The sequence below is a fragment of the Gopherus evgoodei genome, chromosome 6 (assembly GCF_007399415.2).
Source record: "Gopherus evgoodei ecotype Sinaloan lineage chromosome 6, rGopEvg1_v1.p, whole genome shotgun sequence".
NCBI lineage: Eukaryota > Metazoa > Chordata > Testudines > Testudinidae > Gopherus > Gopherus evgoodei.
The window spans coordinates 86167600-86195034 of NC_044327.1; the positions used below are offsets into that span (position 1 = coordinate 86167600).

Below are 27435 nucleotides of genomic sequence, written 5' to 3' on the forward strand. Positions count from 1 at the left end.
TCGATTTTATGCTGTAGTGTAGACGTAGCCTGAGATGTAAAATAGAGCCATCTGCAGTCAATTGTCCTTGTTAATGGGAGTCATCAAGATTCCAAACCACTATTATTGGCCCACACTTTGCATAATTACAATAGGCCCTCAAAGTTATATTTCATATTTCTAGTTTCAGATACAAGAGTGGTACATTTATACAAATAGAATAATTGCACTCAGTAGATTATAAGCTTTGTAACCTTACAAGAGATTTTTTGCATGAGGCATATTCCAGTTACATTAGCATATTTTTATAAAATCATATAAAGTGCAACGTCACAGGTATGCATTAGTGTAACTGAGAGGAGATTGCTGAAAATATACCAATGAAATTAAAAAGTGGGAGAAACTGCCTATGCTCTTCAGTAGCAAAGCTGAAATTCTGAAAGGAATATAATCTCCAGACTCTATACACCATACGCAAGTTTCTTTTTAAGTTCTCAGCCTAATTTTTTCACAATTTATTTAATGTGGCTAAAAGAACTCAAGAGTTTCCCACGAGATAGTTAAAAAGGTCATGGTAAAATGACAGACTAGGTCTATCTGATCTTCTGTTTTACTGTGTAGCCTACCATTTGAGAGACATGGTCAGATGGATTCCTATCATGTAAAGCACTTACTGATACAAGCCACTAGAGCTGTCAAGTAAGGAGGGTCAAACTTTGCCCTTCTTTTATACCCAAACTTCTTTCTTTTCAAACTCACCTGTCCCTCTCAAAAGGAACCCTGCTGTTGACTCATCATGGGCTGATCTTAAGAACATAAGATGGCGATACTTGATCAGACCAAAGATCCATCTAGCCCAGTATCCTGTCTTCTGACAGTGGTCAGTGCCAGATGCCCCAGAGGGAATGAACAGAACAGGTAATCATCAAGTGATCCATCCCGTTGCCCACTCCCAGCTTCGGGCAAACAGAGGCTAGAGACGCCATTCCTGCCCATCCTGGCTAATAGCCATTGATGGACCTATCCTCCATGAATTTATCTAGTTCTTTTTTGAACCCTGTTATAGTCTTGGTCTTCACAACATCCTTTGGCAAAAAGTTTCCTCTGGCCAACTTTCTTCTTTGAAACAACTTACCCTGATGAGTGGGAAAAGAAACTTCAGAAGAAACCTTTGGGAGCAATAGAATATTAAAATATTATTGGATCTTCAGAGGATGGTTCCATTATACCAGTGGTGCCCAAACTTTTCTTGTTGCACCCCACCTCTTTACCAGTAATGGAAACTTCCATGCCCCCCTCCATAACATCACAGTTGGCCAGAAGAGGAGTTTGGGGTGAATGTGGAGATGGGGCAGAACTGGGAATGGGAGAAGATCTGGGGCTTGAAGTGGAGTTGGCCTGGGCAGAGAGGGAATAAGGGCAGAGCTGGGCTGTGGGCGGAGCAAGGGGCGGAGCGAGGCTGGGAGTGGGGCTGGGAGCAGAGATGGGGACTTGGAGCAGAGCTACAGCTCTGACTGTGGCTGGGAGCAGGGCTGAAGCACAGCCCAGGGCCAGAGTGGAACTGGGGACATAGCAGTGCTGGGGGCTGGCCTGAACACCGCCGTGCCTCCCCAAATGTTTCTTCACACCCCTCTAGTGGGCATGCCCTACAGTTTGGGGACCACTGCATTATACCATTTCAAATGTAGATCTAGTCTCCTAGATTCACGTACCCAGTTTAACCATAAAATCAGCTCTTCCATCAAAGCCATTTTTCAGTGTATTCCTGAACTTGCTACACCACGCTGAAGGGATTTGTGTCTAATTTCACTGATCAGTCCTACCAGTGGCTTAATGTGATCACACACCTATCCCTCTCATCAATATAAAACAAAATCTTGAATGACTATTACCTTCCAGGCTGCAGATCATCAACATCACTAATTCACTGACCACTCACCCACCTTCTTCCCATACAATCTCTGATATTGCTTGAAAATTGTCCCTACATGGGAAACCATCATCTGCACCCAAATCAGAGGCACTGAATTATCATTATCCCTCCATCAAACTTTGTCTCATTGATCTGAATTAAAAGCACTTCATGCCACTTTATCTTCCCATAATAATGTGTGTATTATACACTGAAACTTACCCCTGAGCAGAGGTCCAGTACGAGTTAGGCACCATCTGTATCCCACTCAGATGTGCTTAATTTTACTGCTGCAGTTTGCCTGTCCTCACCTCCTCTCTCTCCACTCTTCCCCTTCCAGCCTTTCTCTGTGATTGCCTTTAATATGGCTCTCCCATTTTCCTCTTCTTACTCTTTCCTCCCTCCTTTTTTTTGTCCTGTCTTTGCTCTCGTCCAAACAAAGCTATGTCTGATGTTTGGATAAGATTTATTTATACTCTTGTATAAGTTGGTTTATATACTTAGTAAGGATGACATGTGAACATAAAACAGCTGTTCTGAGATTTTATTCCTTTTCTGCTTTTATTAGTTACCTATACACATTGTGTTAATTATTTTTGTATGGATAACATCCACCATCCATTCTGTGTCTCTGTTGAATTTTACTTTCAGTAAATTCTGAAAATAAATTCCGTAACAACAAAAATAGGAGAGCAAGACACAAATCTTCCAAGTTCCACTGAAATGAAATGTCTCCTAGACACACAACATTAATTATTATAGTACTCTCCATTCCTCTTGGTAATCCAGTTTATGGTCCAAAATTTTCAGTTTATTCAACTCTAGTCTAGTCTAAATTATCTCTATAAAAATCTTTCTTTTACATGTAAATTACAGTTGACTATCCCTGAAAAGTATTTTGTAATACTTTGCAAGATGGTGAATATGCTTCAATTACATTTGCAGTGTTATTGTAGCCATGTTGGTCCCTGGATATGCAAGAGACAAGATGGGTGACCAATCTTTTATTGGACCAACTTATGTTGGTGGAAGAGACAAGCTTTCAGGCTCAACAGAGAAGAAGAGTTCTCTGGAAATTGAGAGCTTGTCTCTTCTACCAACATAAACTGGTCCAATAAAAGACATTACCTCACCCACTGTGTGTCTCTCACAAATTACATTGACATTTGGTCTCTATATTCAGTTATTTGACTGAATTATTTAAAAAAAAGATGCTTGAACAGTTTTGTAATATTTTGAGCAAGTTGAAGTCTCCTGCATATACTTTAATTACAATAAAACAAACAGAGACTGTGTATGCAGTGGGGATTACCCCATGACTGGGATTTAAATCTGGAGGCCCCACTGTGTATGTAAAAACCATTCTTGACGATAGGGGGCAACTGTAATTCAGTCAGGTTCATGTAACTCATTGATCCTAGTGGGCAGGATTTCATGAACTGCCAATGCAGAATACTAAGTACAAAGTTATTCAGGAGTTTTGAATCCCCCTTCTCTTCTGGTTACAGAGACAGTAGTGGGTGCAGTAACATTTTATTGCTGTTCTCCCAACAGGCCCCCAATGGTGGCAAAGGGGAGACTTGCAGCACCACCACGTCACCATTTAGCTGGCCTTTCTAGCCACAATTTGTTTTGGCTCACAAACGGAATATCCTGTGGTGTCTTTTAATAAATTATTAGTCACTATCAGATCCTAATCTGGGAAAACCATTATCCACTTTCAAGATATAAGCTTTCTGTCTTTCTTTTTTGGAAGCCAAGGGAAACATTTGATGCCAGATTCTGTCTTTGGATGCACATATGCAACTACCATAGACAGCCTTGGGAGTTTTCATGTGTATCCAAGGATGGAATTTGGCCCTGGTGTGTTTATTTGCATGCCAGTCCCAGTACTCATTCAGTTTGGAGCCATTTCATAGCTGTGCTGATTTCTGAACTCTGAGAGAAAACTGAAAAGTGGAAATTTGTCAGTGAAGGGCTGAAATATTACATGCTTTCATTTTCTGTTTACTAATCTGAGACCACCAACTATATAGACTCATAGACTTTAGGGTCAGAAGGGACCAATGTGATCATCTAGTCTGACCTCCTGCACAAAGGAGGCCACAGAACCCTACCCATCCACTTCTATAATAAACCGCTAACCTATGTCCGAGTTATTGAAGTCTTCAAATTGTGGTTTGAAGACCTCAGGCTGCAGAGAATCCACCAGCAAGTGACCCATGCCCCACGCTGCAGAGGAAGGCAAAAAACCGCCAGGGCCTCTGCCAGTCTGCCCTGGAGGAAAATTCCTTCCCGACCCCAAATATGGCGATCAGCTAAACCCTGAGCATGTGGGCAAGACTCACCAGCCAGCACTCAGGAAAGAATTCTCTGCAGTAACTCAGATCCCATCCCATCCCACATCCCATCACCGACCACTGAGCATACTTATCTGCTGGTAATCAAAGATCAATTGCCAAAATTAAGCTATCCCATCATACCATCCCTTCCATATACTTATCAAGCCTAGTCTTAAAGCCAGATATGTCTTTTGCCCCCACTACTCCCCTTGGAAGGCTGTTCCAGAACTTCACTCCTCTAATGGTTAGAAACCTTGGTCTAATTTCAAGTCTAAACTTCCTAGTGTCCAGTTTATACCCATTCGTTCTTGTGTCTACATTGGTACTAAGCTTAAATAATTCCTCTCCCTCCCTAATATTAATCCCTCTGATATATTTATAAAGAACAAGCATATCCCCCCTCAGCCTTCTTTTGGCTCGACTAAACAAGCCAAGCTCTTTGAGTCTCCTTTCATACGACAAGTTTTCCATTCTATATGACTTTAATTCAGACTGGAACAGAATAATAGCTTTTAGTACTGAACACAGGACTTTTTGTTCATAGAAGCTTTCAGTTCAGTGTCTGTTTTGGGTCTCAATGTTATTCAACACTGGAGAAATCAGTGGAGTTATTCAGGATTTAAACTGGCAAAAGAATGCGGTCCATGATTTTTTAAATCAAAATGTTGTTAAAAGGATTTTTAGCCACAACACCCAGCTGTGGTTCTCTCGTTTGCTCTGAGTTTACATATATAAATTGATGATTCATGAATTCTCTGTTATTCAGAGATTAATTACTAAACATATGGTGTTAATACAACTGCCTTTTTATTATATATAAATGCTATGGAGTCCATTGTTCCATTCAAAATGTGTATATTTGCAAAATTGCACACTAAGAAAGAATATGCAGATCTGCCTCTTTAATTCCCATATTTGAGAAACCTAATAATCTTACAAAAGTTTTGTTCTCAACTCTTTTTTTAACTTTGAAGCAGTAAATCAGTTCCCAGAGGTGATGGAACTTGTGGTACTGCTGCACTCTCTGACTTGAAGTGATTTTCATTATATACAGCATTTACAGTTTGATTCAGTGGCTCTCCGCACTCCCACTATACAACTTTTTCTAGCACCCGTCAGCTCTTCTTCTTGTCAAGAGCTGGCCAGCAGTTAAACTAGTTCTGGCATGATGCCTGCTTTTTTTGGCGCCAGACCATTCAAAAGGCATTAAAATAATGACAGAATTGTGGAATAGAGCCCCATGTTTGGAATAATGCGGAGGCATCCTGCTCCAAGAGCTCTAGGAAGTATTGTGGTTCAGATGCCTCCTGGAGCTTCTGTGGGATGCTGCTATATCACGACTCATAAAGAAGGTATAATGTGTGCTCCCCTCGGAGGGGCACCAGCTCTACTGGCTGGTTAAGAGAAGTGGAGAAGTTCACAGTTCATTTGCATTGAGTAGCACTATTAGCAGCATCAGCACCATGGAATCCTCACATTATGCTCTGAGCCTAAGGACTCCCATTGTACCCAGCCTCTCTGTGAAGGATGCAAGAGGTGCCTTCCACACCTAAGAAGGGGCCTGGCACAGTCTGGTCCTTTGTATTGAAAAACAGTACAGCAATAATGTGATAATAACAGATTCCTTTAGCACCTAGAATTGGCTACTGTCGTGAAAAAATTAAATAAAAAGGAGTGTTGTATCTTTAGTGTGAAGCTTATCCTGTAGCTTGTACTATAACTCAAGGACAGCCTTGCTATGTTATATTTTTACATGACATTTATATTATAAAATATAAATTTACACCTACCTTTTGTCATTTTGTTTTACAATGCTAGATTGGTGAATTATTGAGTACTACACACCCTGCCAACAAAGCCAGTTTAACTCTGTTTTGCCCTGAGGAAGGGGATTGGAAAAATTCAAACCTTGACAGACATAACCTTCAAGACTTCATCAACATTAAACTCAACTCAGCATCCATATTGCCTGATATGGAAGGACTTTCTGAATTCACAGAGTATCTGTCAGAATCAGTAGAAGTGCCATCACCCTTTGACATTTTGGAACCGCCAACATCTGGAGGTTTCTTGAAACTCTCAAAACCCTGCTGTTATATTTTCCCAGGTGGAAGAGGGGACTCTGCATTGTTTGCAGTGAACGGATTCAATATGCTTATTAATGGGGGATCTGAAAGAAAATCTTGCTTCTGGAAACTTATCCGACATTTAGACAGAGTGGATTCCATTCTGCTCACCCACATTGGGGATGATAATCTACCAGGAATCAATAGCATGCTTCAACGAAAGATAGCTGAGTTAGAAGAGGAACAGTCACAGGGTTCTACTACCAACAGTGACTGGATGAAAAATCTGATCTCACCTGATTTAGGAGTTGTATTCCTCAATGTTCCTGAAAATCTGAAAAACCCTGATCCTAATTTTAGGGTAAAAAGAAGCATAGAAGAAGCTTGTTTCACTCTCCAGTATTTAAATAAGTTGTCTATGAAACCAGAACCTCTCTTTAGAAACATAGGAAATATCATTGACCCTATCATTCTATTTCAAAAGATGGGAGTAGGCAAACTTGAGATGTATGTGCTCAATCCAGTCAAAAACAGCAAAGAGATGCAGTATTTTATGCAGCAGTGGACAAGTACAAGTAAAGATAAAGCTGAATTACTGCTGCCAAATGGTCAGGAAGTAGATATTCCAGTATCCTATTTGACCTCAGTCTCATCACTGATCGTATGGCATCCAGCAAATCCTGCAGAAAAAATAATCAGAGTTTTGTTTCCAGGAAACAGTACCCAGTATAACATACTAGAAGGACTGGAAAAACTCAAACATTTAGATTTCCTTAAACAACCAATGGTTACACAGAAAGACCTTACTGGTAACATACCTAGCCCAGCAGTAAAACAAGCAAAGCTGAAACAGCGAGCAGACAGCAAGGAAAGTCTCAAACCTGCCACAAAGACACTATCAACCAAGACTGTCAGAAAAGAATCTAAAGAAGAAGCATCTGAACCAGCAAAGCCTAGTCCTCCAGAAAAGCCTCAGAAAGTAGAAAGCAAAGAAAAGACTACAGTAAAAAAGGAAAAACCAGCAAAAGCAGAGACAAAACCTTTAGTAACAGAAAAAGATATGGCAGCTAAGGAGGAGCAGCTAGTGAAATCCGAAACTGCTGAAAAACAAGCAGCAGATGTCAAACCAAAAGTTGCAAAGGAGAAGCATGTGAAAAAGGAAGTGAAAGTAAAATCTGAAGAAAAGAGAGAGGAAAAAGAAAAACCAAAGAAAGAGGTTTCTAAGAAAGAGGAGAAAACTCTTACCAAGAAAGAGGAAAAACCTAAAAAGGAAGAAATCAAGAAAGAAACAAAAAAGGAAGTGAAAAAGGAAGAGAGAAAAGAGTCTAAAAAAGAATTAAAAAAAGAAACTCCCCAAAAGGAAGCTAAAAAAGAAGAGAAAAAGGAAATTAAAAAGGAAGAAAAAGAATCCAAAAAAGACACCAAAAAGCTTCCAAAAGAAACAAAGAAAACACTTGCTCCTTCAACTGAAGCCCGAAAGCCTGTGACAAAACCTAAAGCACAAAAGAAAGAGGAATCTGTTAAAAAGGAAGCTGGGCCTGCTGAAAAACCAAAGGAAAAAGGCAAAATTAAGACAGTAAAGAAAGAGAGCAAGGTCAGTGAAACACAAGCTGCTGTGGCTGCAGTGGGAGCGGTTGCCGCAGCAGCAGTAGCTGCTGGAGTAGTAGCTAATGGAAAAGAACTTGAAGCTGAGAGATCCCTTATGTCTTCACCAGAGGATTTAACAAAAGACTTTGAAGAATTAAAGGCTGAAGAAGTAGAAATAGTAAAGGAAACAAAGCCTCAGGTAGGGTTAATAGAAGGTGAAGGGAAACTAGCTGACTCAGAACAAAAGGAAGCACATGAAATCCAGAAAGAAAAAGTAGATACTGAAGTACCTGCTGACTCTCCTGATGAAGGCATAACGACCACTGAAGCTGAGGGTGAATGTGAACAGACACCTGAAGAGCTGGAGCCTGTAGAAAAGCACAGGGTTGATGACAATGAAAAATTTGAAGATGAAGGAACTGGTTTTGAGGAATCATCTGAAGCAGGTGATTATGAAGAAAAGGCAGAGACCGAGGAGGCTGAGGAACAAGATGAAGATGAGGAAGAAAAAGCAACATTGGGCATCACAAAACAGGATATTGGCGTGGCAAGAGAAATGGGAGAGACTGAAGCTGATAAACATGCTAAAACTAAAGATAAATATGTTGAAAAGGCAGAATCTGAGGCAGGGGATGAGCGAGCTGAAGAAGATATGGAAGAGACAGTTGAAAAGGCAGAAACTGAAGAGACTGAAGAAGAAGCTGAGGAGGAAGACAAAATGGAGGATGTCAGAGATGAAGAAGAGGAAACTGAAAAAGTTGAAGCTGAAGAAGATTATGTTATGGCTGTGGTAGACAAAGCTGCAGAGGCTGGTGAAGTTGAAGATAAATATGGCTTACTCATAATTACACCAACTAAACACTCTGAACCTCAGTCCCCAGCTGTTGAACCAGCATCTTCTATTCATGATGAGACTTTACCTGGGAGTTCAGAAAGTGAAGCTACTGTTTCTGATGAAGAAAATAGAGAAGACCAACATGAGGAATTCACTGCTACTTCAGGTTATACTCAGTCTACCATTGAAATTTCTAGTGAGCCAACACCAATGGATGAAATGTCAACTCCTCGGGATATCATGAGTGATGAAACAAACAATGAAGAAAGTGAATCACCTTCTCAAGAATTTGTAAACATTACTAAGTATGAGACATCACTGTATTCTCAAGAATTTACTAGACCTAAACTCTCTCCACTTCAGGATGCTTTCAATGGTTTATCTGAAGGATCAAAAACAGATGCCACAGAAGGTAAAGATTATAATGCTTCAGCGTCTACTCTCTCACCACCTTCTTCATTAGAGGAAGACAGATTCTGCAAATCTTCCTTTCAAGAAATGTACCATCAAAGAGAAAATGAAATCAAAAGTACTGCTAAATTACAAATCAAAGATACCTTTTCACAGGCATTTGATGAAAAGCATAGCCCAGCTAAGAGTCCAGTTCAGAGTCCATCACCTCCGTCACCAGTTGCTAAAACACCACTAAGTGAACGTAGTGTGAACTTTTCCCTGACTCCCAATGAGATTAAGGCATCAGTTGAACCTGTAGTGCTCACTGCATTGCCTGACCAACATCCAGAAGTTATGGAAGAGCACTGTGTCAGCCCTGATGATAAAACATTAGAAGTGGTGTCTCCTGCACAATCTGTTGCTGGTAGTGCAGGCCACACACCTTATTATCAATCTCCCACTGATGAAAAGTCCAGCCGGCTTCCTTCTGAACTCATTGAAAAGGCAGCAGAGGCTCCGGTTAGTTTTGAATTTAGTGATGCCAAAGATGAGACTGCAAAACCCAGAATAAGCCCTATGGATGAGCCTGTGCCAGACTCAGAATCGCCTATTGAAAAAGTTCTGTCTCCTTTACGAAGTCCACCTTTGATAGGTTCAGAGTCTTCATATGATACATTTTTGACTGCTGATATAAAGTCAACTGCCAGACTGACTGAGAGTCATTTTGAGGAGAAAAGTGAAAAAGAAGAGTCCCCTGTTCAGATAAGCCCAGTTTCTGAAGTCACCTCTGTGGATCTTTTCCAAGGACAACAAGATGAAAAAAGTATGGCATTTATGCCAGCTAAAGGTTTTGGTCTAGAAAAGAATATGGGGGATATTGAAGCTACCAGTTCTCAGTCTCCACTGGTTTTGGATGAAGGGAAGCTAGCAGGAGATGTCTCTCCTACACAAATAGATGTTAGCCAGTTTGGATCCTTTAAAGAAGACACCAAAATGTCAATATCTGAAGGTACAGTCTCTGACAAATCTGCAACTCCTGTTGATGACGTTGTAGCAGAAGACACGTATTCACATATAGAAGGAGTTGCTTCTGTCTCCACAGCCTCTGTTGCTACTAGTTCATTTCCAGAGCCAACTACAGATGATGTTTCTCCTTCTTTACATGCTGAGGTTGGATCACCACATTCTACAGAAGTTGATGATTCTCTTTCTGTATCTGTTGTACAAACACCAACAATTTTTCAGGAAACAGAAATGTCTCCATCTAAAGAAGAATGTCCGAGACCCATGTCAATTTCTCCACCAGATTTTTCACCTAAAACTGCACAATCAAGAACACCAGTGCAAGAGCATAGATCTCCTGAGCAGTCAACTATGTCAGTAGAATTCAGTCAGGAGTCCCCTGAGCAGTCTTTGGCAATGGACTTTAGTAGACAATCTCCAGAACATCCCACAGTAGGCAGTAGCATACACCATATATCTGAAAATGGACCAACTGAAGTAGATTATAGCCCTTCAGAGATACAGGAACCTACTTTTTCACATAAGATATCCCCTGTGGAGCAGACATGTTATACTCAAGAAAAGGATCTTTCAGAGATTATTTCAGTATCTCAGATTGAAGCTTCACCCTCAACTTCATCAGAACATACACCTTCACAGATAGCTTCTCCACTGCAAGAGGAAACTCTCCCAGGTGTCATGCCACCCAGAGATATGCCGCTGCATTCTTCATTTACTTCAGAAAAGATGCAGAGCCTAGGAGAAAAGCTTTCACCAAAGTCTGATTTATCTCCTTTAACTACAAGAGAATCCTCTCCTTTATACTCTCCTAGTTTTTCAGATTCACCTCCTGCGGTCAAAGAAACAACTGCTGCTTGTCACTCACCATCACTATCACTTCATGTGTCCTCAGATAAAATATTTGGTTACCATACCTCAGTAACACATGACACAATACAAGATTCTCTAACAAAACATAGTCCAGAGCCTTTAGCCTCCACAGAAAAAGAAGCTGAAAAAATCACCAGGTCAGCTGAGGCCATTAGTTATTCCTACAAGACAACTGGGAAAACTACTAGATCACCAGAGGCCATTAGTTATTCCTACGAGATAACTGGGAAAACCACTAGATCACCAGAGGCCATTAGTTATTCCTATGAGACAACTGGGAAAACCACCAAGTCACCTGAAGCTCCTAGTTATTCCTATGAGGCAGCAGAGAAAACCACTAGATCACCAGAGGCCATTAGTTACTCCTGTGAGACAACAGAAAAAACCATCATGTCACCTGAAGCCATGGATTATTTTTATGAGAGAACTGGAAAAATCACCAGGTCACCTGAGGCTATTAGTTACTCCTACGAGCCAACAGAGAAAACCCCCAGGTCACCTGAAGCCATGGATTATTCCTGTGAGAGAATTGGGAAAACCACCAGGTCACTTGAAGCCGTAGAATACTCCTATGAACCAACAGAGAAAACCACCAGGTCACCTGAAGCTGTGGAATACTCCTATGAACCAACAGAGAAAACCACCAGGTCACCTGAAGCTGTGGAATACTCCTATGAGAGAACTGGGAAAACCACCCGGTCACCTGAAGCTGTGGAATACTCCTATGAGAGAACTGGGAAAACCACCCGGTCACCTAAAGCCGTAGATTACTCCTTTGAAACAACTGGGAAATCAATGAGATCACCTGAGGCTGTTGGTTTTGCCTATGAGACACCTGGGAAAACCACAAGGTCACCTGAGGCTGTTAGTTACTCCTATAAGCCAGACGTACATTTTACTGCAGAAAAATCATCTCTAGCAGAAACCCGTCAAGATGTTGATTTATGCCTTGTGTCTTCCTGTGAATACAAGCATCCCAAAACTGAACTTTCACCCTCATTTATCAACCCGAATCCCCTGGAGTGGTTTGCAAGTGAAGAACAGTCTCAAGAACAAGAAAAGCCATTAACCCAGTCTGGAGGAGCCCAGCCACCTTCAGGAGGAAAACAGCAAGCACGCCAGTGTGACGAAACTCCTCCCACCTCAGTAAGCGAGTCTGCTCAATCTCAGACCGATTCAGATGTTCCCCCAGAGACTGAAGAATGCCCTTCTATTACTGCAGACGCTAACATTGACTCAGAAGACGAATCCGAAACCATTCCAACTGATAAAACAATTACATACAAACATATTGACCCTCCACCAGTCCCAATGCAAGACCGCAGTCCTTCACCCCGGCACCCAGATGTCTCAATGGTAGACCCAGAAGCTTTGCCAGTTGATCAGAACTTAGGCAAACCTTTGAAGAAGGATCTGAAGGAAAAGACAAAAACTAAAAAGCAGGGTACTAAGACCAAGTCTTCCTCACCAGCCAAAAAAAGTGATGGTAAATCAAAGCAGGTGGCTTCACCAAAGCCAGGTGGCTTAAAGGAATCTTTAGACAAAGTTTCCAGAACAGCTTCTCCAAAGAAGAAAGAGTCTGTGGAGAAAGCAGCGAAAAATATCTCTATTCCAGAAGTAAAATCTTCCCGTGTTGAGGAAAAAGATAAGGAGGCCAAGAATGCAACAAATTCCACAACATCGAAGTCTGCAAAGACTGCAACTTCAGGTAAGGAAAGATCAGGACCTGTGTATCTCAGGAAAAGATGTGGGGCCAGGCTCTCAGCTGGTATAGTTGAGCTATCTTGATATTTCATCAGCTGATAATCTGGCCTGTGAGGTGTGCCTGAGGAAAATCCATGTTTATTAAAAATCTATAGTATAAGGTTTCACATTTAAATTAATTAAATTCACTGAATCAACTCTTTAATCTGGAAAAAGCTAATAATGATTTAGGTGTGTTAATTGATATCAAACAATTAGAGAGGCAATGTATGAAATATAGAGTGCAATTATTATTTGTCCAGTTTGTTAGCCAGCTGCTATATGAAAAGTTAAATGAATAGTAAGCAACTATTTTCTTCATTATAATCATAATTTAAACATAAAATTGTAACGTAAACAAGCCCGTTAATTAGTTTGAGTTGTGTGAGTGTAATAGGAAATCAGATGTGCTTTACTGTTCCAGTGCATTATTCCTTATTAAGTATTCAGAAGACTGGCAGTTATCTAAACATGCACTTCCATGAAGTTTGACTATAATCTGATGGCGGTGGTTTACTAAACATATAGGGAGATCATTTCCTACAGAGGTCCTGTGCATTCAAAGAAGCTGTAAATCCCATTTACAGGGTAGATAGTTGAAAAGGCATGGTTCCCCTGCAGGGCTTACCCTGAGGGCTTGTTGAACTCAAGTATAATTTGTAATACAATGCACTGTATTCTGCAGCTAGTAACCTGTAGAATCTGATATAAAATGCTGTGGTTTTCAGTTGTCATGACAAAAATTATGGTTAAATTGGAAATATCTCTGTATAGATATAGATAAAATTTAAAAATTCAGATATTGACCAATTTATTGTATGTGGGATTTGATATTTTGTTTTATGGATAAAGTAGTTTTTTTCCTGGCTTGATCATGAATCCACGCTTAACTTTATATTACTTAATTACATAAAAAAAAACATATCTTGAGTGGCTTATTATTATCACAACAGAAACAGAACATATTTCTACTAGATTATGTATTTCATCTCATATAGAGAAATTGTACCTTTTGAGCAAAATCTGTGCTATCTCAGGTGGAGAGAGGAGAGTATAGAAAACCTTCTCCTTCCCGAGTTCACCTGTGTAGAAACTGCAGGACGAGGATGTGTCCTTAGCAAACCAGCACTCCTCCATATCTAGCCTCCCTATGCGTATGCTGCTCAACTATCCCTGGCCTCCCAGTGCAGATGAATAGTTGGTACATTCTTTTTTGAGCTGCAGTAAAATGAAGTCCATAGGACACTTCATTGCCCGCTGAACTTCTGCCTGGTGTTAAGTATGTTCTGAGAACAAAAAAGTCTACAGTGCATGTTGTAGTGCTGAAACAGAAACTAGATTTTTTTTTTATGACATAAGATTATGAAATATGCAGCTGCTACTGGAATATTGTGTCCAGGTCTAATGTCTGCACTTCAGGAAGGATGCTGAAAGATTGGAGTGGGTTCAGAGAAGAGGCATGAGTGATTAACGAATTTGAAAACATGCTTTATATTGAAAGACTCAAGGGGTTCAATCTGCTCATTTTAACAAAGAGATGGTTAAGGGGTGACTTGATCACAGGCTATGAGCACCTACATGGGGAACAGAAATTTGATAACAGAAAGCTCTTTAGTCTAGCAGACAAAGCTGTGACAAGATCCAATGGCTGTAAGTTGATGCCAGGGCTGGCTCCAGGCACCAGCCAAGCAAGCTCGTGCTTGGGGCGGCAGATTCTAAGGGGCAGCATTCCATCCAATCCTAGGGCGGCACAGCCACCTTTTTTTTTTGTTTGTTTGTTTGTTTTTGTTTTTTTTGTTCGCCACTCTGGCCGCCCTGTAGGAGGTGGTGGCGGCGCGGAGGAGGGGAGCGCCCTGCTGGGAGCTGACTGCGCGCTCCGTCTGCCCCAGCCAGTGCCAGGTCTGCAGCAAGCCCGGCAGCCTGCGACAGGAGGGGCTGAGTGGTGAGTTGCCCTGGCTGAAGGAAGCTCTGGCTGCCCCCTCGGGACATGTCTGCAGCGCAGGGAATCCCGCTAGCTGAAAGTTTGCACCCTGGCTCCGGCCGCCCTGCAGGGTTTTTTTGTTTTGGCTTGAGGCGGCAAAAAAGCCAGAGCTGGCCCTGATTGATGCTAGACAAATTTAGACTAGAAATAAGGTACAATTTTGTAACAATGAGGATAATTAGACTTTGGAACAATTTACCAAGGGTTGTGGTGGATTCTCCCTTACTGGAAATTTTTAAATCAAGTTTGGATGCTCTTTTGAAATTATGCTCTAGTTCTAATGACAGCTAATGGACTTGAAGCAGAAATTTAATTCAGGGAAATACTATGGCCTGTGTTCAGCAGGAGGTCTGGCTAGATGTTCACAGTGGGCCTCTCTGGCCTTAAAAATCTATGAATTTATGAAAAATATGTTGCATAGGTCACTTAGTACTTTAACTGCACTCTTTGTAGCACGCTGAGATTAAAAGAACGGATTTTGTTATTGATCAAGTTATGATTCTCAGCTCATTATCCTGTGCATGATAATAGCAGTGTCTTTTATAATATTTTTGTTGGAATGTCAAGAATTTATACCTTTTTTCAAATAAAAACCTCTTTTTTGGGACATGTGCATCTTAAGACTTGGTAGCAAAATGAAGCTTTCCCCAAATTTGTTAATATAGGGCCAGATTTTCAAATTTAGGCATATTTAATTGCATCTACCTAACCTATGTGCATAAACATTCAGTTGGGTAGCACAGATTAGATGTTTGCTCATGCATATAGTTACTTGTAACTGGCCCCTCTACACGAGAGCTGATTTCTGAATATCTATACCTTCATCAAATCTTTGTGTACATAAATTGTTGGGTGCTCAAATGTATGGGCACAATTGTACATGCTGTCTTTGAAAATTAATCCTACATTTTATTTTGCATACTATTGCAGGAATTCAGAAAAGATTACTTTTGACACGTATATATGCCAACTGTGTTCACTCCTTTCATAAATCAGGAGACCATAAGGTTGGGCTGAGTTAGAATAAAGAAATGAAAACTAGAGGAAAATCTGTGCAGTTTCCTTCCCTCCACTCTCCATATAAAATAGTCTTTGAGAGGAGATGCTGTCCCTCATACTAACAATCCTCTCCAGTAGGCAACCCTCAGTCTTAAGTGACTACTTCAAAATGTCCTTCTGAGGTTTCTAGTACAAATAGTTCAGTGTTTTTAAACACTATCTTTACTGTACAACTTATATTTTTTTCTGGTTCACTTGGGTGTTCTCTTCAAAAGGTTTTAGTGTGCTCCAAGTTCTTTCCTCCCTTTCTTCTACCTTTGCGTATATATAACAGGATACCCCTAGGATATCAACAGTTATCTCACATCCTTGTCATAATGATGCTCAAGAGTCGCAAGACAGGTTCCAAACCTGCATACCATAACTGAGTACCAAATGCTATTTCCTTTCACACTCAGATAGTCCTGTTGAAGTAAATGGGACAGTTTGCATGAGTAAAGCAAGCAGAATTGGCCTCGAGTTACAACACTGATGTCTTGAAAAGAAAAAGTGTCAGAGAGTTGTGTTATCAGGCATGCAAGAGAATTCCAAGGTCTAGAAAAAATAAACTCATTAATTGAATGGTAATTCAGTAATCACAGTGACTGGATAATTCTTGAATACTTAATAATGATTGATTGCCCAGACCTGTAATGAATTTTTGTTGTATCAGATAGCTAGTTAAGTTTATTCTGTTCTTTTTCTCCCAATAAAACATACATTTGGGATATAACCAAATTAGAGCATGCCATTAGATATAATAGGATAACAACAAGGGCATCAGAGTGGAATACAGCAATGGCTGTGTGACGCTAGTACTAACTCTAATCCTCTCAAAAAAGAATGTCACCTTTAATGGTATAATGGTAGCTAATAAATGTGTGTTTCCACCAATAAGTGACTGACTTTTATGCTTATTTTAAAAGGATCTGGAAATAGCAAATCAGCAAAATCCACATCTGTGCCTCCAGGACCTCCAGTGTACTTGGACCTGGTATATATTCCCAACCACAGTAATAGCAAGAATGTCGATGTAGAGTTTTTCAAGAGGGTGAGGTCATCCTACTACGTGGTGAGTGGGAATGATCCTGCAGCTGAAGAACCAAGCAGGGCTGTTCTGGACTCCCTGCTGGAGGGCAAGGCTCAGTGGGGAAGTAACATGCAGGTAGGCTGTCTAACAATATTTCTGTTTGTGAATTAAAATTGTTAGAAAAGCAACCACAGGAAGCAAGAGAAGCTATGGCTGTTGTTTAGAAGAGTGTCCTTTGGTGTACTATAGATGAATGCTCCCTCATTTCTCTTTTAATAAGAGTGACATATGTGAAGATCAGGTTTTGGAATCCTCCTAGCCTAGAGGCATGCTGAAAAGTACTTAGAATATCAGAGTTGGAAGGGACCCCAGGAGGTCATCTAGTCCAACCCCCTGCTCAAAGGGGGAACCTATCCCCAGACAGATTCTTGCCCTGATCCCTAAATGGCCCCCTGAAGGATTAGAACTCATAACGGGGGGTTTAGCAGGCCAGTGCTCAAACCACTGGGCTATCCCTCCCCCTTGCCCAAGTGATCTTCACAACAAGAGCAGGCTCAAGGGATTTGGCCAATTTGAGCAACTAAATGTGGATCTAGGTTCTTTAACATAGACACCCACGTTTTTAAAAATGAAGAAATACCATGCTAATATTAGATACTCAAAAATCAAATGTGACATGCTGTGTGTATATGCAAGCACAGCAGCAGATTTTTCAAGGTACATAATGGAATAAGGCTTGCATTAGTATCTGATCCCTAAAAACAGTGTGCTAACTCAATTAAAATCCATTTGATACCTAATGTTATGTTATATTCTGTGGTATCTGCAGGTGTCCTTTGTGCAGAGTAGAATTTATTCATCTTCAGCTTTGGTATTTTCCATTTAGCAGCAGGATGGTGACATGTGTAATACAGTAGAACCTCAGAGTTACGAACACCAGCGTTACAAAATGAACAGTCAAACACACACCTCATTTGGAAATGTGCAATGAGGCTGCAGCGCGCGCGCACACACACACACAAAAACACAGTACAGTATTGTGTTAAACGTAAACTACAAAAAAAAATGGGAAAACATTTTTTTTTTTGCATAGTCAAGTTTCAAAGCTGTATTAAGTCAACATTCAGTGTCTTCATAACACTGAGGTTCTACTGTATAAAAGATGTTTGAAGACCCATTTCAATGATGCAAGAATTCCCCTAAAGACTAACAAACAAACTGTCCTCTCTTGTAAAATTTTCCACAATAGCTGGTGTAATAAACGTTCAGTTACAATCTTAATAACATTCTTTATTTACAATAAGCCTAAATAGGTTATTTATTTATACCAATTCCTTGTAATTGAGTAGCACAGTTTAGATAAAAGCAGTTTTATTTTTCTTTGTCCAGTTAATTTGATATCCAGCTTCTTTGCCATCATTATTATTTCTAGTGTGGCTGATATGGTAATATTGAGTTCTTTCTTTCTTTCAATATTGGCTCATTTTCTGAGTGCCAAATCTGTGTCACCAAAATAAATATCAGAGAGGATAGGGACCTTTTTGTCCTCTTCATGTGGGGAAAAACGTTGAGGAATAGTGGTCATACATTTGGCAGCTCAAATAAATAAAAATATTAAACACAGTTTTATTAAAATGTTGCCTCCAGTGCCATCCTGTTAAATTTCTCCTTTCCTACAGAAAAGGCGACTCTTTCCAGCTTTTTTATAAAACAGGAACTCAACATTATTTAATGGAATTTACTCAGCATATCAGGAAATCCATGAAGAGAAGGATAAATTTTAAGGAACAAGATTGTACTCATTGGAATTATTATTAATATTAGTCATGTTTATTGCAGTATTTCCTAAGGGCCAATCAAAATAGGGCCCCATTGTGCTAGGTGCCGAATAAATACTGAGTAGTAGATGCTCCCTACCCCCGAAGAGTTTACAATGAGTTATACAAGAGTATAGAGAAGATAGACACTGGATGAGGGAAGAGGTTTAATGTACAAGCAGCGGGAACAGTGTGATGGCAAAAAAGGTCATGTTAGCTTATTGGTTCCATGGGTACTAACAGTTTTGTTTGTTTAGTTTTTTAGGATGGGTTTACTTAGAAGGGGATCAGCTAAATGGAAAGCAAAGGGAAGGGGAGGGGGCAGAGCAGGGGAGAAGAGAGGTAGGTATGGAGTGAAGCTGAGGGGAAGACTGTAAAGGAGAGATCTGGAGCAAACAGCACAAGGCAGAGAAAGTACAATCAAAACTGTAGAAAGTTCTCAGAATGGGCCAAATGCCCAAAGGTCCCTGCTTTGGCTGCTTCCATCCCTACTAGCTGGAGTCTCTGGCTGGCTCCACTCTTCAGTTTTCTCCCAAGGTCACGGGGAGTTGGGGGGCAGAAGGGGAGGTACCACCTGATCCTAGTGCCCCCTTAATAAGGGTGTCTCCTCTACATAGTTCTGGGTCCTGCCGAGCACTGGAGAGAGGGATGTCTTTGGTCCCCATTTGACATCCATCCTGTCCCAATGCAGCAGACTCTGCTTTGGCTGCTTGTGCCCTGCCCCTGCTTGCTGGAGTCAGTGACTGCCTGGCTGCACTCTGCAGTTTTTTCCCAAGTAGTCTAGTATAGGAACAGTTACATTTAGAAATATCTGTATTAAACTAGTGTTGCTTTTTCTGTCTTTTTCCAGCAGTGATTTGTTGTATATACAAAAGTTTTAAAAATTTGTTATTGTACAGTGTTACTGTATGTGTACAAATTGTGATGTAGAAAAGATTTTGAAAATTCTCATAATCATAATCATTTCAAAATGCCCTAATTGTACTCCTTGCAAGATCTGGACCTAAGTGATCTTAGCTATTCAAGCTGTGACTGTTGCCTGAATGTACGTAGCAAACTTGTAATTCTAGGGCACCTCATTTGCCCTAAATAAAACACTAAACATGCTGCCTTAGTCCCAAAGCTATCTCTGCAGTTTACAGAATTGTAGTGTGATGGCTGTCATTTTGGCCAACACATGGGGGTTTGACGTTAGGGACCTTCTGAAGTAAAAGCAAGAGCTGCTACAGTTTGACGTAACAGCACAAAGGTTCTGTGGCTGGGACTGTAGCTACTTATATCATCTGTGGATCAGCACAGAAGGGGACATGAAATATGCTTACCTGTGGGTTACAGCAGCACTGTAAGTGCAATCTTCAGTTAGTTTTTTTCATTTAGAGACCATTCATTTAGCTTCCATGCAACACAATACCTTGCAGATTCAGGCTTTTCTTTTGGTAAATTATTTCTTTGCCGTTATTATATCCTGCCTCTTTTCTTGCTTAAAATGTCCATTTGCTTCAAAAAGAAAATCTACTTGTTGACTACGACTCTGTTCTCACATCAGTTGTTTTTTCTGTCCATTCCTAAAGAGTTTTCCTATTCCATATTGTAGGTGACCTTAATCCCAACCCATGATTCAGAAGTAATGAGGGAATGGTACCAAGAGACCCATGAGAAACAACAGGACCTCAACATCATGGTTTTGGCAAGCAGCAGCACTGTTGTTATGCAAGATGAATCTTTCCCTGCATGCAAGATTGAACTGTAGAAACAAGGCCATACACCGCAACATTAAACTTTATTTCCAGAAATTCTTCAGTTTGAAAATAACTTTTCTAAAAATTCAACCCATCTAATTCAACTGCTGAACTATATACCTGCCAAATGCTATACTGTGTCACCGTGATGCAAGTCACTAATATTTTTCAGTCTTTGATTGCTAAGGGAAATAACAGTATTCCCAAAGTAGGGTTCAGATTACTGCAAAATTACAGATCCTGGTTCATCTCTGCTGAACATCTGGAAACCATGCACTAGCAAACCCAACTGACTTCTGCCAGGTAGAGGCATTTGCCCTTGAAAGAAACACAAAGAGAGAGAGAAATAGAGAGAGGGGTAGGAGGAGAAAGTATAAATAATTGGGCCTGCATTAGTCTCACGGCAATAGATGTATTGCTTACTGCAGTCTGCTTATGCTCTCACATGAAAAGAAAGTTTTAAATTTGTATCAGTCTGAGTTATAGGATAGGGGGCCTTAGTTTACAAAATTATGTCAGCTAATAATAAAAGGAAAGTGAATGTGGCTTTGAAGGGACATAAGATCTAAACACTCATTAGCCATTAACTAATTTGAACTCTGCATACTCACATAACATAATTATCATAGACTAATATGCAAGTAGTTTGAACCCCATTCAGAACTCTAAAACTTTTCTTTTAACATGCAAATATGTTGGTCTAAGGCATGCTCCCAGTGAATATCTATTTAGTCCACTCAGAATCAACAAACCTGCATGCTTAAACACCTAAGTCAACAGCCAATTTACTGAAGCAAAATACCAAAGCAGTTGGGGAGTACATACAGTAGACAAATTGCCTTAGAAAGTGACTTGAATGTACAAAGATACTTAATGCACTTATTTTTTAATGTGAGACAGCAAGTTTATAAAACATCTGTTTAGGATTATAGTTACACCAGTAAAGAAGTGTGAGTGTGCATGTGTGGTACTAGAAGCCTATCTGATTGGTCAAACAGCTTGGTACTATGAATTATGTATGTTGGCTGAACACTTCATTAGTACACCTGGACAGCTCAACAAAACAAGACTAGCATTTTTGAAAGCTGCTTTCCTACTGCGGAAGCAAGATTGAAGTGGTGTCCAGTATCAGAAATGCAAAACTTAGTGAAACACAGTATATTGAAAAAGGTTCTCAGTGAGTCTGTACAGTATTTTACCTTCCTTTGTCTTACGTTATTTTATTTGTTAATTTAAGAGTGAATATGGGAACAAATGTATAGAAGAATTTTTTTTAGCTCTGTGAACTTTTAATAGATGACTTTTTAACAAAAGGTTTTGTTTACAGGAAAATGCAAAGAAAAAAAATTTCAGGTGAAGGCAATTTTTTTTTAGTAGTTTTGTAAGAAATACATTATGTTGTTTGAGGTTCTGGTGAGAATGAAGTATGATATTGCAGCAACATATTTATTGAAAACATTTAACTGCTAAGAATTTTGGGGGAAAATACCTAATGATTAAACTAATCTATTAGTGCTCACAAAAAATAGGAGTTGAAATGCCAGTTGACTGCTCTTTACAAAGTGGTAATTAGACTCACAGTTCTCCCAAGATCTTTAAAAAGATTGAAAAAGCAACTATTACCTTAAATAAGCCAAGCATGTTTGGGAGGCGGGAGGGTTGGTTTTCTTTGTGTGTGTGCGTATGTGTGTTTTTTTGTTTTCTCTGTAAAGCGTTCCCAGTGTCTACAGATCATTTCCAAAAGTACAGCATTCAGATCAGTTCCACTATTAAAGAGAGTTTGGACTCTTAAGTCTTGGAAGCTTTACAACTGTAGAAAATATTGTTACATTTCAGTTTGCAGACTTATGCATCAGAATTTAAATAAAGTAAAGGCCTCTAAACGGAGATTTGTTCTGGTCTGTACAATTCACCTTTATGGTAGGCTTTGAGTTCCTCTAGGTAGTGAACAATGACCTCATTTTATTTTCTTTACATATTATGTATTTTAAATGTTAACATTGTTAGTTTATTTTTGTTTGATAGGTGTATGTTTGCACTGCTAATTTTTATGTGTTTTTTTAATACTACTATGGAGCCCTTTAAATCTGGGCCCTTGTAGCCCATTTAATGCTGTGAATTACTGTTTGTCATATGTGGGTGGAGGTTGTTTTAATATTTTTGTTAAATATCATTAGCAATGCTATTTTATTTATTGGTCTACCTTTTAGATCCTTGAAAATAACTCAGAATGATTTTTATACAAAAGACAAAGGGAAATGTATTGTGAAAACAAGCGGAATTTGCTGAGCTCATAATCATTTACTTAACATTTATTTTGTCTATGAAGTGAAAGGCAAAATATTTTATTAGTTAGCTGATTTGGCAGAATGTTGTATTATTTCTACCACAATTCTTTCTGATTTGTCTACTCTCTCATGTAGGTAAGATTTCAGACTTTTTGGGTTTGAGGAGCAAATTCCAGACTCTCCCAAAACTGGAAGTAGTTTGTTTCTCCACTTTGATAGAAACGCTAATGAGCAATGATCTCGAGACTGATCTTATACCAATGTAAATCAGGTGTAGCTTCACTGAAATTGAGGGTAAATTAGTATAAATTAAATCGGAAACAAGCTTTAAATTTTGAACACCCTAAGTAAATTCGTAACAGCTCAAATAATTGTTTTACTTAAAAGAAAAAAAGCCAGTTTCAGCCAATCTTAAACTGTACTTTGATTTTTTGCTGCTATAGAATTTTTTTTAAAAGTCGGTTGTTTTGAATCAGCTGACATTGTTCCTATGAGATATTGTAATACTTCTTCCATCCACTCTTCTAAATGACATCCAAGGCTGAGAGTTATTAACTTCCCAATTAGCTCCTCTTGCCCTTACTGCCTTTCCTGCCTGTGTAACTAATCTAATTGTGCTAGTCATAGTCATACACAATTAGTTTAGTAACAGCCATCAAAATGTACCATGTACGTTAATGGTGAGCGCTGTTGATCAGCACAGATTTCTAGGAGCATGGTTTGATATTGATTACTCTAATTATAAAGGTTCAATATTTGAGTGTAAAGAACACTCTACTGAAATGATGTTGTTACCCAAGACAATATTCCCAATCATGACCTTTATGGTAGTACTGCACTGCTGAATAAAATTCAATGAAGAATTAACATTGGAGATCTCATCCATTTCCAAACCTAAAGAGATCCCCTTGCATGCCTTCTCAAAGTCTCGCGCTGGGGCTGACTACACTGTCTCTTTCCTTTAATTCCATCTCCCATAGAGTTCACTCTGGTGAATGAATCCAATTGTGTATAGGGTTTTTTTTAAATTGTCTCCAGTAGCTTATATGGTTTAGGAGCCTTCCAGTACTCAATTGCTAAGATCTAATAGTTTTGTTAATGGAATTTTCCACCCTTCCCACTGCAAGAAATTCAGCTGCAAGGAACAATTACTGTGCATTTTTGAAATTTCTGTCATATGCCTCTTTTATTCATGTGTCACAGGAGGTACTTGCTCAGTGATGACATTTGGAAAGAAATGGTAATTTTTTTGGTCTGGATTTATTAGAAAAGGAAAAACTATAATGTTTACACTTGAAAGAAACTGTAAGCTTTCACCTGTTCACTTAATAATTGAACAAAAACACAAAGCAACCTAGTGACGAGCATTTCTTTGAATGCAATTATGTTATTCACCTGATTAAAAATGTTTGCTATTTAAAAAAAAAAATCTGTTTTTTGTGACTTTACAAAAAAAATCAAATAACTAAATAAAAAGGCAGCATAAAAATATTGGAAAGAAAGGAAAAAAGGGGGAAAAAAAGCTTCTCTGCACTTAACTAGCTAGGCGCTCCAGATGACAGGAGCTATCTATAAAATTCATTCAAGACTGGGCTGTAATCACAACAGTAGAAGAGCAATTAATAAAGTACAATATGCTTTCAGATGTTTGCATGCAGCCATATATCTTCCAAACTATGGAAAGAAACAGTCTTGTTGCCAGCTGAGAAGCACCTCACACACTCCTCTCTCTTGTTCTGAATGGTGTTTGTGTCAGTCTGCAGCTGTGTATGGTAATATGTCTTATAATCCTGCATCACTTCTATTCTATCCAGTCATATCTAATGTAGAAAAATAGTTTCCAGTGAAAGTAATATGTAGTGCTTTTATGATATTTGTGTGCAATATCCCCTCTTCCATTGAGGATATTTGATGTAAAGGAAACAAACTCAGTTCCACAATAAAATACAAAAGTGATGAAGTGGTGTTGGTATGTTTCTTGTCTATGTGTTCTAGGCCAGCTAGAGACTACCCCAAGTCAAGGGTTTCCCGAGGCTGTAAATTTTCAACTTATTGTCATAGGGTAGCTATAGGGATAAGGAAGGAGCCTGTTTTCGTTGTTACCTCACCGTGCGCACTCCTGAAAAGAGAGCTAAATTCAAGTGCTGTGCCAAGCACGAGCCTGCTGCTAGCAGCCTGGCTGCTGATTAGGGTGACTAGATGGGATGAAGAAAATATTGGGACATGTGGGAGAGGGGAGAGCGTCCCATTGGCACAGCAAAAAAAAAAAAAAAAAAAAGTATGGCGTCCCAGAGTCCGGTCGGTGGGGAGAAGAAAGAAAAAAAACGGAGTCCCGCTTGGGGGCAGTGGGGGAGTGGAGTCTTGCCGGCACAGCAAAAAAAAAAACACGGAGTCCTGGAGTCCCACTGGCACAGAGAGAGAGGGCGGGGGCGGAGTCCTGCCAGCGGAACAAAACAAAATAAAACAAAAAAACCAGGAGTGCGAAATATCGGGACAAATAGCGTCCCGACCGAATATCGATCGGGACGCAGGACAAACGCCTAAAAATTGGGCCAGTCCCCATTTTATCGGGCCGTCTGGTCACCCTAGATACATGAAACAAATAGAATTAATAATCCCAATAGCTCACTGTAAATACCTAACAACTGAGGTATGTGCTGTTTTTATGTCTCCTATAACCGTTTAGATTCATAAACGGATTGCAACTTGGCTTTTATCAATTTGGCATTATCTCAAACCAGCAGTCCTATTTATGACAAACAGCTGAAGGTAAACTGAAGCAGCCCTCCTTAAATACTTCAATATCAACCTCATGCACCCGCAAGTCAAGATTTTCAACGGGAGTTTATGGTTCCAAGCACTCACTAATTGTATTACAGATGAACTGGTCTCAATGGTTCCATTCCAAATTCAACTTAAGGCAGACACTGAATAAATAAGCTATGCTGAAAGCTAAATTTTGTTTTGGTGTTCAGAAATGTATAGCTGGAGGTTTCTGAGATATTGTTGCTGGCGCAAAAGAGGGCATCTGTATGTTAAAGCAGGCTTTTTAAAATGAAATATTGAACTAGAGTTTATATTTTTATAACAATTTTCAAATTGGCTATTATGAATATACCCATTAGAGCTGTATGAATAATTTGTAATTACTGGAATGCTGTATATTTTTCTGTGGGCAGATTGTCCAATTCTCTTTAATCAATTCCCTATTTGAAATTATTCCCTGAGCTATTTTCTGTAAATAATTTTTGCTCTGTAGTTCACTCACAAGCCGATTATTGCAAATATTCCAATTCAGGCTGTGTGTCAGCTAAATCAGAGGTAGGGTGTTTTGTTTTTTTTTCCCCTCAGTGGAGGAGGTTAATTCTCACAATCAGGTTTCTTGCATAAAATGCTCATGACAAATACATTTAAATTCACTTTCTGAAAAGCTACTCAAATATTCACCCAGGGCTAGATTTGTCACTCTAACTCAAGTTCAGTAGCACCTTACTACTCAAACAGTCCTGCTGAAACCAATGGGCCTACTCACAGAATAAGCTACTCTTCAGGGGGGTATGATCTTGCACCCATTGAAGTCAATGGCAAACCTCTCATTGACTTCAGTGGTGCAGGTTCAGACCCAGTGTGAGTACAAGGGCTCAATGGCTCTCAATATGTGCTCTTCCCTGTCAGTAAACTCCTTTGCTAAAATAGTCACACACAAGTGGAGCAAACACAGCCAAAGCAAAATTATTAAAATATTCTAACTACCACTGGTGGAAATGTACATAGGTTTTGCCCAGCTCTCATACCTACGTTTCATATACAACTGTCATTACTAGATTGATCTTCAGCGTAAGGGTTCCCTTCACTGTAAACTGAGAAGTATTGTTTAAGTTGCCATGACCTGGGACCAGGGTTCTGTGAAAACTAGTGATTTCAGAAGCACCTGTAAATTACCTGAAAATAGGAGAGAGGGTCTCGTTTAATGGATCAGCCTCTCTGCAAACCTCTGAGATTCCGGAGAGACTTCTCCAGCCCTTCAGGAAGGCTGATCCACAGTTTAATTGTTTCTTTACCTCCATGATAGCATCCGCTGCAGTTGACTCAGAGGAACTCTTGGGTCACAGCTGGCGACAGGGAGTGGTGGATTAACTCACATGCCCCCAGGCTCTGTGTACAGGTGTCCCAGCAAATTTGTGACCAGGGCCCCAAAAAATCTTAATCTGCCTCGAGTGACAGGGTTAGCTGAGCGTTTCTCACGGAAAGGAAAGTTACCACTACTTCATGTAGCGGATTAAGTGAGCTGTAGCGGGGGGAGCAGAGCTACACTTGGTGGGAGCAAATGGCGTCTTCTCTGCTGGAGTTTTGGCCATGCTTGCTAGCTGAAGTGCTGCATGTGCACACAGGTTACGACTGGTGGGTGAGCTACCTGCCCATTGTGGCTAATGAATGCAAGTGCGGGCATACTTGGGCCATTGCTGGAGCTGATTATTAGTACAGGAACTCTTCACTTAATGTTGTAGTTATGTTCCTGGAAAATGCAACTTCAAGCAAAATGATGTTTGACACTGGTACACATTGATGATGATTGTGAAGCTTGGTTGAGGTGGAGGAGTCAGAGGGTGGGATATTTCCTTGGGAATGCCATACTGCTAAATGAACTAGCAATTGACTGAGCCCTTAAGGGTTAACTCTTACGACACTCTACAAAGCAGCAGGAAAGGAGGGAGGGCAGATAGAGACAGAGAGACACACCCTGTGTGTGAGAGAAAAAAAGCACATTTCCCCTTTAAGTAGCAGACCCCAG

The 27435-nt window shown here is 39.9% G+C and overlaps 1 protein-coding gene across 1 annotated transcript in view; it reads left to right on the top strand.

Annotated features, from left to right (window-relative positions):
• MAP1B (microtubule associated protein 1B) overlaps positions 1-24603 on the top strand; it is a 112278-nt gene extending 87675 nt beyond the window's left edge. The window contains exons 5-7 of the mRNA XM_030566518.1: positions 6052-12715; positions 16696-16934; positions 20211-24603. Coding sequence (XP_030422378.1) covers positions 6052-12715; positions 16696-16934; positions 20211-20366 — 7059 coding nt within the window. The 3' untranslated portion in view covers positions 20367-24603. The remainder of the gene's footprint in view (positions 1-6051; positions 12716-16695; positions 16935-20210) is intronic.
• The last annotated feature ends 2832 nt before the right edge of the window (positions 24604-27435 follow it).